Below are 11,657 nucleotides of genomic sequence, written 5' to 3'. Positions count from 1 at the left end.
GCCAGTGCCCATTCTCTTGCAGTTGGCCGGAGTTGTTGGCCTATGGAGACGGGTGCCCTTCCCGGGCCCACCCCACGTCTCGCAACGCGTCCTGCCGCCTAGGAGGGGGCTTCGGAGGCCCGGAGGCAGGCAGGCGGGCAGAATGCGGGCTCCACCAGAGCCGGGTTGCCTGGCTTTGTACTTCCCGGCCCCAGACAGCCGCGGGCTCCCCGCTTCCCCCGGCAGCCCCCCGCCGCCGCAACCTTCCCTAGCGGCGGCTGCAGGATGACGGCGCCGTCTCTGGTTGGACTGTAGCTGCGGCTCAGACGGGACACCAGGGTGGGAGAGTGGGGAGGGAGGGGGTGGGAAGCGGGAGGTCAGCGCGGGGAGGGCGCTCCGGGGACCCGGCGCTGCCCCTTCCAGCAGCAGGAGCTGCACAGCAGCACCACAGCCGCCGCGGCAGCCACAGTGGCCACAGCAGCGCGAGCGCGAGGCTCGCGGCGCAGCGTGGCGGAGAGCGGAGAGCGGAGGGGCGGCGGCGCCAGCCCCAGCCGAGCCGAGCCGAGCCGAGCGCGCAGCCGGGCCGCCGCCGCCGCCTCGCAGATGCCATCACAGCAACAAAGAGCTCGCTGAGCTCAGAGCCGCGGCGAGAGCTCGCCTGGACGCTACCGCGGAGCCCGCGGCAGCGGCAGGAAGCGCGTGGGGGGCCTCGGGGAGGGGAGGAGGCAGAAGATGGCTCAGAAGAGAAAGCCCCCCAGCAGCAAGGGTGAGTTCCGCTCCTTTCCCACCTCGTCTCCTCCCTCCCATCCGGGCCGCCCCTCGGACCGGCCTGTTTACGTTTAGGCTCCGCCAGGTGGAAGGCTGCTTGCTCAGGAAGAGTTTGCCTTCTCCAGGCGGTGAGGGGACCTCAGTCAGCATTGCTGCACCTGCGTTTGCCTCAGGGGACACTCTGCCAGGAGTTTGTCCCCTTTTTATAACCTGGCGAAACCTGGAGATTCTCTCATTCTACCCCTTTCCTACTCTGTGAGCTTGGGTATCTGTTGCACCCTTTTGCCTACCTCAGGGCAGCGGGGAGAGAAGCGACTCTTGGCTCCTAGTGTCTCATCGTTCTCGGAATTAGTGTGTGTGTGTGTGTGTGTGTGTGTGTGTGTGTGTGTGTGTGTGAGAAAGAGAGAGAGAGAGAGAGAGAGAGAGAGAGAGAGAGAGAGAGAGAGTTTTTCGTGGTCTCTTCTATTCACTCCTCCCAATCTCCCCCCTCCCTCCATCCTTCATCTCTAGAGTGACAAGTTCTGCATCCATTTTCCCAACCCCCATCCTCAGGAGGAGATAGGAGATGTTTGGCCATGCTTTTCTCCGATGATGATGCGGACTGACTATGTCTGCAGTCTATCTGTCCCTTCCCGACCTGCCCAGGCGGGCAGTGACTCTGTCGAGCGGTCTCCCCTGTTGCTCCTTTGGTACCAGGGCTTCCTAAGTTGCAAAGTTCAGGGAAGGAGAAGTGGTGGCTGGGAGGACAAGGAAGAGCTTGTTGCTGGGGTAACATGAGGCATCCTGGCGTGGTCCAGGACTGGATCCGGGAGTCTCCTGGCTGGCGTCCCGCTGGGGAGGTCTCGCGGAGCAAGGGGTGCGGGAAACAGGCGCACCGGCCTCTGGCCACCTGCAGCACCGACTCGTAGAGGTCGCAGCTTGCCCGTGCTTTCGCTGGGGCAGTGGCCGAGAGGTGTCTGCAGCGCTGCGGAGAGGTGGAAGTTGGCTCGGCACCGTGCGCTGGGAGGACAGCTGTGGGAGGTTGGAGAGGGGGGGTGGGAGGACCTGAGCTTGGTGGAAAGGGCGGTGTTTGAAGTTGGGTTTCCCCCCAATGGGCCTGAGGCCCGGGGAGGCGGAGAGTTACTGCGTCGTAGCGTTATATAAAATACTACCACGACTTTGAGATGGGAAGGGGCGTGTTATTGAATATATTGGCTTGGTTTACAGCAGAGCGCTCTGATTTTGGCGAGCTTCTTGCTTTTTCTCCCCAAGTCTTGCTTGTAGGAGCTTAGCTCCACTCTAGAGGTCATCAGGGGGACACAACTTATCTTGGTGCTTCAGCTTGCTTTTTAATTGTTCCTGAGTAATCAAATCACTTATTGGGAGGGGTGTAAAAACCATGATCCTTAATCTTTTGGAAGACATTACTACAAAACACCCAGCATCTTCTATTTAAACCTGTAATATATGCATAACGATTCTTTTATAGTGTAGTTCCTTAAAAGTATTACAGCTCTTGTAAAATATTACAGCCTCTTATAGAAGAGGCCTTAAACCGTTTTTTTCCCCTCCCAGTGAATTAGCACATATTTATAGTGGTAAACCATTAAACAAAGAATGAAAAATATATTCATCAACAGTTTCCTTACCATAATATCAAAGAATTAGTCTAAACCCAGATTGACAAGGTGCATTAGCTGCACTTATGGTTCGCTTCTTTTTTATAGAACCATATGACACCATGAGCGAAACAGAGGGATTGGTTTTCAGCACTGCTGATGTGGCTATCTGTTGGCAAGAGTAAATTTCATACCCACCCCAAACCTTGCAGATTGTAAATGGTCCATGAAGAGTGGAAAAAATTTTACAGTATTACAGTACATGCTTGTTGGAGACAATCTTATCCTTGAAATTTATCTCGTCAGCAGCACAAAAAGATGCAAACAAGATCAAATTAATGAGAAGAGAACTAATATAAGATTTGATGGAAAAGACACATCCTTTTTACTCCACCCAAAAAAACGCCAAGAAGTTTTTGTTATGGATGCCAAGATAGGATTGTGTATATTTCCTTAAATTTAATTTTATAGTGAAATAATTGAAGAATAGAGGTTAAAAGAGTTTTGTCACTTAAGTGTTAACTGTTCCTCTGGAAAAATTCATGATCAAGTTTTCCTAGAACATGTGGTCTCAAGAAATTTCATTGTATGTAGTTCTTTAAAAATAAGGTTTTCTCATACTACATGTTTTTCTTAAAGTTGCTCTTACTGACCTGTGTGTTTTTTTCTCTCTAATATTGAGTTTCTTACTGTTAACAAGTTTAATGTTTCTTAGAATGAAAGATACATTAAAAAACTTTGTGATGTTTCAGTATAGCAGGATTAGTGGTGATATCTTATAGATAACACAAGCAAACCCAGTAAGTTGTAATCCATTGACTTGCCTCAATTTTGCCTTTTAAGAGGAGAGCTCTATAAAAACATCAGACTGCAGGCTTGCTGAACTGTTCTCAGACATCTGCTTTTAAGCTACAACCGACTAAGCAGGGAATACCTGGTAGAAAACCAAACTGCTAAATTGCTAAGCTCTTTTTTCTTTTTTGAGGGGGTGGGGGAGGTTGCTGGGGTGAACTTTGCTGGATAATAAACTACAGGTTTAGCAATATTCCATGCTGTGTTGGTTATCTTCTTACTGTTTCTCTGCTTAGCTACACTGCATGTGGGGAGAGATCATTCGCCGGAGCATGTGACAGGCAAGTTGCTCATTGGCTTCTGAAGTCCTAGCAATAGATGCTACATATCTAGAACAGTTAGCAGAAGGGAAATGCAGTTCCTTAACTCAACAGAAGAATAAGATAAATTGGCAGTATTTATAAACGGATAGTAGCATTCATTTGTGACATCTCATCAAATGCACAGCTTTTCAAAAATGCAAATGAAATATTTATCACTGCAGCATTTATAATTTTTTAGTGGAAAAATGCTGTAATCCATGATCAATAAAAGTCTTATAAACAAGTTATTTACAGTGATATGAACACCCCCCACCCTGCTTTTTCAATATTATTATAAGAAATTCCTATTCAATTACTTAAGTTTAAAGGTTAAGTTATGCTTAGATTCATCTATTCATACATTCATTCAGCATATATTTTCTGAACACTGAATATGCAGCAGGTTCTGTGCAAAGCACTAGTTATGCAGTGATGAAAATGAGAGACAAGAGTACATTAGGAGAGACCGGGAAAGAGCAGTTACACAAATGCATGAATGAAAACATTTCACAGTGATTAATACCATGAAGAAAAATAGGATGATTGTGGTTGTGGGATTACTTTAGAACATCTGATGACATGACGTTTAAGCTGGGAACCAAATGATGAAGAGTAATTTGCATACCAAGAATGAGAACATAGCACTACAGGCCTTAAGGTAGGAATGAGGTTGCAGCTTGGCAAGTTCAAGTGCAGAAGGAAGGCCAGTGTGCCTGGAGTGTAGTATACAGAGGAAGGTAGGGAGAGGCCAGATCATTTTGACCCTAATCAGGAATGGAGATTTTTTTTTAAGTTAAGTGGGAAACTAATTGGATGCTCATTTAATGTTCAGGGTTATGTTCCTGTCCTTGAGAATGATGTCAGGGAGAATAGTTTTCCTACCTCAGTTCCCTAAGTCAAGTAAAGCTACCCAATGGACTTCAAGTTCCAAAAGGTCTAATAATACTCATATATCCCCTCTTATTATTCACCAAAATACAATGTTTTGGGCTGAGATGTTGATAGCATTTCTAGGAATCTCTGCTTAAAAAACAATTCTAAAGAGAATAAGGACTAATTCAACATTTTAACAAAGCTTATCAGGTTAGTCATTCATCTAGCAATCCTCTTAAAGCAAGTAAGTCTTAGGAAAAGTATATTATAATGTTAGAAGGCAGGATTATAAAGAGTCTGGAACATGACTGTGCAGTTCGCGGAATCTGGAAGGCAGCACGAGGGGCTCCTAGGTAATGGAAAGGATTCCATGAAAGAAGAGTGATGCTGGGAAAGGAGACATGGAAAACCTTTACGACAACATCAGCCAATTTGTGATTTTGGCAAAAGAAGCAGAATCCTCATGTGAGAGATTTCCAAGAGAAGCACTCTAATTCAAGCAAAAAGGAAATTCAGATCAGGGTAGCTTTATGTTTTTGGCTGATCTTTGGAAGCATTTATGACAATAAAAGCATATAGGCTTTGGGAAGATATCTTTGATTTTACTTAATAATTACTAAGTGGTTCTTATGGATTACAGATCTCACAGATGAAAACAGTGTGAAAGAATCCATGATAAAACCTGACATTTGTTGAAGGTGGCTGCTTGACAGCCAGTTAGCAGAGAAATTATGCTTTTTGGTCTCTGATTTTACTGTGGAGATGTTGCAGGGGAAATGGGGTCTGTTGGCTGATTTTCTGTCTCCTAAGCATTTGTGACTAGAAGATGCCATGATATTTAGGGAAGATACAAGTAATAATTACTTTAAAACTCCCCACTGCCTTCTCCCTTCTTCCAAGCTGTCTACTCCTTTGACGAAGATTAATAATGAAGATACTAAGCATTTTTGTAGCTTCAGAACTTTGTTTAGTCCCTTCTTCCTCTTTCTTTATATTATGAATCTCTCTTCTGAGACCAGCAAGCCTGATAGTACCTCAGGGATTAGGTAACTAAGAATGGACCTGGCCCTTAGTGATGATGTAACACAGCGTCTTTATGACATCAGCTTTTCTTCATAGTATTGAGAGTCACAGTGTGTTAGAGGTGGAAGGAACCTCAGTGTTTATAGAGCTTTTGGAGGAATGATACAGTAAGAGGTGAGTGATGCTGCCAGATAAGAATAATCTATGTCTATGAGGAATTTGGTCGAGTTTATTATTCTTAAATACATGTTCTATATAAGCCGAAATATATATTATGATTCTTATTTATATTTCATATATATGTATAATTTAAATCTATCTATCATCTTGAGTTTGGTCAGATTGACTATGCATAAAGACATACTCTATATACGTTTATATATATATATATTATATATATAAATAATATTGATATATATAAAATAGAGCTTATCTCCCAACTTACATTCAGACCTCACTCTTAATACATGTGAATATTGTCTGCATTTTACATATGAGGAAATTGAGATACAAAGATATTACATGCTTTCTTGAGGACAGGGGCATAATCAAGCACTGTGACTCTTTTTCCTTGTCTACATCCAGTATTTTAATATTATTTCACTTTCCTCAGTGCTTGTCAAGTCTAACATGGAAAAAGGTAGATCATCAATTTTTTTTTCCCGCTGATCAAGAGGATGATATACCTTCCTACACTTTTCTCAGAAGTGTCACAATTTTGTTTGTGATCCACTTTTAAAATTAGAAAAGCATGTCTTCACAGAAAGTAGACTAACTGCTTGCTCACAGATCTTAAGATGACACTGTATAGAGGTTTAGGGCTCTCTAGAGATGGGAGGTACGACAGGGTGAACAAACATTCTTGCTCTCTGAAGTGGTATGAGCAGGAAAAGATGCATCTGGGTCAACTCAGGTGGATGGAGATGATTTTGCCATGCATGGGGTAAGCCATTTGACTGCTGTGATAGCCAGCCTTCAAGATGGTCTCAATGTCCTTTGCCTTCTGGTATTCATGCCCTTGCCTACTCCCCTCCACCCTGAATCTGGGCTAACCTATGTGACCAGTAGGGTACAGTAGGAGGCTCTGTTGTACATAAAGGCATTGAGGCCCCCATCTTGCTTTTGGGTATCTTTTGCTCTTATATTGTTTATTTTTGGGAAAACCAGCTGCCAAACAACCCTGTAGAGAAGGACCATGTAGGAAGGAACTGAGGTGCCCTGCTAAGAGCTTGTACCAGTTTGCCAGACATGTGAATGATCTGCCTTGGAAACAGATCTTCCAGCCCAGTTAAGCCTTAAGTTGTCTGTAGCCTTAGCTAATATCCAACTGAACTTCATGAGAAACGCTAACTCAGAACTGCCCAATCAAGCTGCCTATGGATTCCTTTATTGGAGAAATTATGAGAGATAATAGTTATTGTTATCTTAAGCCACTAAATTTTGGGATAATTCATTACACAGTATTAGATAATTAAAAAAAAAACATCTGTGGCTTATTATTTTGTTATATTTGTCTTGGGCGATAGGGACCCTTCCATTGGTGTGTAGATATTAGTGGAGACATTGTATGTGTGAAAAATAATATTTTTTAAACCTTCCACTAAAATGGGATTAATTTGCTTATGTATACAGTTACTCTAGTGTTTCCCTGGTGTCCTAACTGCCACTTCCAGACTCCTGAGAATAAAAGGAACGCTAATTCGCAGTCTTCATTACTAGTCTCAGCATTGGCCTTGAATTTTAGGCCTCTTTCCTACTTTAGTGAATTGGACTGAAAACTTGCAGTTCTCTTTTTCTATTTATCTTGAATTCCTTTTAGCTGCCTGTTTCCTCCACTTTATTGGTCTTCATTCCTGGACCCTTTGATTCATTTAGTTTAGAAGGTACCTTCCAACTAGAAGCTCCATTGAACTAAAAATCAGAGTGATAAAGAGAATACAGAAGTCCCCAAGTCCCCCAACAGTCTAAGACTTCACAGGCCCCAAAACTGCAAAGACAAAACATAATCCCATAAAACCTAAAGTCTTCCAATAAAATCCAACCCAACTATACTTATCTACCCCTTACTGCCAAAGACTCTCTTCCCCATCCCAGCTAAACCAGTGCTTTGATGTATATACCAGGAGACTGAGAAGGAGAATAAAGAAAAAAAGGAGAAGACAGCTATCCCTTCTACTTAATGGTGGGCTGTTAGCCCACCTTATTTTGCTTACTCATTCACTCATTCGTTTGAAAACTATTGAGTGCTTATTCTATGCTAGGCAGTAGTCTAAGGGACTTAGAGAACAAAATGGGCCTTTGTGAGGTTAACATTCTTGATAGGGAAGACAGACAATGAATAATAAATATACTAAATAACTTATTGATATTGAAAATTAAAAAGTGCCATGAGAAAAAGAAAAAAAATCAGGTAAGGGGGATTTGGAGCACTGGTGATGGGATGATGGGAGTGAGTGAGCTGTAATATTCATCAGAAGGTTAGACTAGACCTAATTGAAAAGGTAATACTGAAGGAGTTGAAGTGGTTATTCATAGAAAGGGAAGAACCTTCTAGTAAGAGAGAAAAACCTGTGCAAAGACCCTAGGGTGGGAGTATATACCTAGCATGTTTGATAGACATAAGGAGGTTGAGTACAATTAGTAAGGAGAAAAGAAATAGGAAAGGAGGTCAAAAAGATAATGGAGGGCTTGATCATGTCTGGCCCTTTAGAAAATTTTAAGGACATTGGCTAATCCTGAGTGAAACAGGGCACCATTGCAGGTTTTGAACATAAGAGTAATATGATACAACTTATATTTTAAAAGAATTTTTGTGGCTATTGTGTTGAAAATATCCTTTAGGGACAAGGAGAGAAGCTGGAAGAACAGTAAGGAGACTTTTGCAGTATTTCAGTTGAGAGATGACAGTGGCATCTGTTAGGGTGGTACCACAGTATCAGGATATGAGAAATGGAAGGACACTGAATATATTTTGAAGGTGAAGCTAATATGGTTTCCTGAACTAACATGACATGAAAGTGAGAGAGAGAGGCGTCAGGGATGACTTCGCAGTCTTTGGCCTGAGCACCTAATGGGATGGAGTTGCCATCAACTGGTATTGGAAGATTGTAGATGGGGCAAGTTTAAGGGGAAGGATTGGGAGTTCACTTTGGACAAGGTCGGGTTTGAAATATTTATTTGATATTTAAATGGAAATGACAAGTAGGAAGTTGGATATATGAATCTGGAGTCTGGAGGAGAGGCCTGGGCTGATGATATGAATTTGGAAGTCATCAGCACATGGGTATTTAAGACCATAGACTGGATGATTCACTGAGAAGTGAGTGCAGATTGAGATAATATCTGAGCCCAGGATTACTACCTTATTAAGAGGAAGAGGAGAAGAGAAAGAAACCAGTAGGAGAACAAGGAAGTGCAACTGGTGAGTAAGGGGTAAATCAAGAGAGTGTGGGGTCCTGGAACCAAAGGTGAAAATGCATCAAGGAGAAGGATAATCAACTGTGTCAAATCCTGCTGAAGGGTGAAGCAAGCTGAGGTCTGGGAAATGACTGCAGGATTTATTACTGTGAAGGTCACTACATACCTTGACAAAGGCAGTTTAAGTGTAGTGGTGACAATGATGGTCTGAATGCAGTAGGTTAAAAGAGAATGGGAGGAGAAGAATTAGGGAGAGCACAGTCAACTCTTTTGAGGGGTTTTGTTGCAAAGGGAGCAAAGAAATGGTGCTGTGCCTGGAAGTGGGAGAGGGGGTAGATAAAATAGTGTGTTTTTTTAAAATGGGAGAAATAATAGCAGATTTTGTTCCTTCTTGTTTGCTACTCTTTGCTTTTTGAGGTGGTCTTAACCTCTTACACATTATTTTAAATTTTGGCTGCTTTTTATGACAGTTTCCTGGGAAGGTAAGGAAGAATTAGCATAAAATGACTACATCACTTAGTTATAAGGGTGTTTCTTTTTATCTTTATTTTATTTCTTTAAATAAATTATCTTTAAAAATATTAAATATAGTATTCAAAGAGGTATAGAAATGGACTTCCAGACAAAATAGTTAATAAATTATGCCACAATAGGCATAGGGAAATGTATGCCACAATAGGAAAATGTTTCCAGGAGAGAAAAGTTTACCAGTCATCATGTTGCTGACTCTTAAGCAGTCTATTCTCAGCTAGAAAGCTCAGAAGAAACTGAAGAAAATTTAAAAAGCAATTTGTGTAGTGGCTAGAGGTGGTTCTCAGTAAGTGCCAGTTTTGCTGTCTTTAGAGGGCAATTTTGTAGTGTCATCATTTGGGTGTTACTGTTGGCATTAAGTGGGTAGGACCAGGGGTGCTGCTAACATTCTATACTGCCCAGGACAGCCCCCCACCACAAAGAGGTATCTAGTTTGAAAAGTCAAACTTGAGAAATTCTGAGCTAGCCCCATCATTTTTCCTTCTTCCAGAGAGAAACTAGGAAGCTACTTCTGAAAAAGAAATCTTAGAAGAGTCTGCCTTGCCCATGAGGCTCAGTTTTTTAACAAATGGTTCATATTTAAACAAGATTTTTCTTTTTTACCTTGCTTTCTCTTCACCCCCTCCTTCCCCGTCCTTCCGTTGGTTCCTATTGTATATTAAAGTTTTTATAAACTCAAGTAGTTTCCCAATAGGGTCCATGATATTAGGGGCACAATAAAGTCATGGAAAAAAAAATACCAAAGTCAATTGAGGAACCAAAATTTCATGTTGCTGATTCCCGTTCTGCATCTGTCTTAACAATTTTGTGAAAGGGTCGAGGATGGGATCATTTGTTAAGCTCTGGCTTTTTCTCAGTGTAAAAGTGAAGTCAGGCAGCTGTGTCTGGGGAGGTCTCTCCCTGCACGCTAGGTGAAACCTCAACCTGATGGGAGAGGGATCTTGACCTGAATGAGAAAGAATTCTTGAACAGGTCAGAAGAGTGTAGGTAAGGAAGGAATTAATTAAAGCAAGGGTAGCAGCTAATGGCAGCAGCCATGCAGGCAGCAGAGAGCAAGGAAGAGCAGAGGGAGGAAAGGGAAGTTCACTGAATTTCTGCTTGGCATAGGGCAGATCCCTCACCAGCTCTTGAAGCCAGGGTCATCTGGAGGCATCCAGTATCTACTTGAATCTTCACAGAGTGGGAACTAAGCCCCTACCACCCCAGGATTTGGGGGAGCTGCAGAGCACTGGATGGAGTTAGATTATGTTCTGAGAACTTCCCAAACAATGAAAGGAGATTTTCAGGCAGGCTACTAAAGAGCATGATTGCACAGCTGCAGTCCTGTCCAGGTCACCTGGGTGACAGGAACTTTCAAGCCCACATCAGAGGTCTTAGTAGCTCTTCCCTGAAGACATGCTTAAGTTTAGAAAATTGAATGAAATAGTGAAGTAATAAAGATACTTACCACTGGGAAAATGGGTCTTTTATTAACCTCCCAAGAGGCTTGGAAGAGTGCAGAGACAAAATGCAGTAAGTTGAGCAGCAAGAAGTCTTTATTTAAGTCAAAGTACACACTTTCAGAAAGGGGAGTGAGGGCAGCCTCAGAGAGGAGGTGTGCTTAAAGGTTTAGGATTCTGTCTTTTAAGGATTTCAAGAATGGGGCAAAGGGTGGGGGGTGGGGGCCATAGGCTTGACATGTGGACTCATGATGTCTATCTCCAGTGAGAGACATTATGCCTCTATCCATAGTCAGTCCTCTAGATATTCTGTAAGACAAACTTAACACAGGAATTAATTGATCCTGTTCTTATCCAAGAGAGTGATTACTCCAAAGCACTGGGAACATAACATTTAGGACTGCTTAGCCTGCCTTAAATAGGGTCAGTTGTTGACTAATCACCATAAAATATGTTAGGAATCTTACCTCCTAACTTGCTCTTTTTTAAAATGGAATATTAGCCTTAAGATGGAGTCCCTCCTGTTCTTACTATACTGTTTACATCTTGGCATTTTTCATCATAGGCAGGAAAAATTAATCATGATGCTTGTCCCATGTCCCTGCCCTACCTCAAAAGGATGGGTAGCCTCCCAGCCATCTTTTCTGTGGCTTCTTTTGGACATTAGGACGGTAGAGGAGAGCTGTACTCTTAATAGTCCTCAGGTATGGAAGACTGACCGAAGTCAACACTGGTCCTAAGAGCTGGTTGAGTGAGAATTTTCCTGATTAAGATAAAAAATTCAAAATCTAGTTTTATAAGAAGCAATTTAAAATTTATGCATTTTAAGCACTTGAAGGACAATTTCTTTGTGTGTTTTGTAGCCCATTGGATTG

The 11,657-nt window shown here is 42.6% G+C and overlaps 1 protein-coding gene across 2 annotated transcripts in view; it reads left to right on the top strand.

Annotated features, from left to right (window-relative positions):
* Nucleotides 1–398: 398 nt before the first annotated feature.
* Nucleotides 399–11,657, top strand: part of SLC44A5 (solute carrier family 44 member 5) — a 359,709-nt gene continuing 348,450 nt past the window's right edge. Inside the window, exon 1 of one of the 2 annotated variants that reach the window (XM_036890288.2) lies at nt 399–745. In XM_036890288.2, the coding sequence (XP_036746183.1) occupies nt 712–745 (34 nt within the window). In that variant the 5' untranslated portion in view covers nt 399–711. The remainder of the gene's footprint in view (nt 746–11,657) is intronic. The other variant, XM_036890289.2, reaches the window with a different exon arrangement.

Source organism: Manis pentadactyla, chromosome 4 (assembly GCF_030020395.1).
Source record: "Manis pentadactyla isolate mManPen7 chromosome 4, mManPen7.hap1, whole genome shotgun sequence".
NCBI lineage: Eukaryota > Metazoa > Chordata > Mammalia > Pholidota > Manidae > Manis > Manis pentadactyla.
The sequence above is the reverse complement of the archived record's forward strand: the minus strand, read 5'-3'. Positions and strand labels throughout refer to the sequence as shown.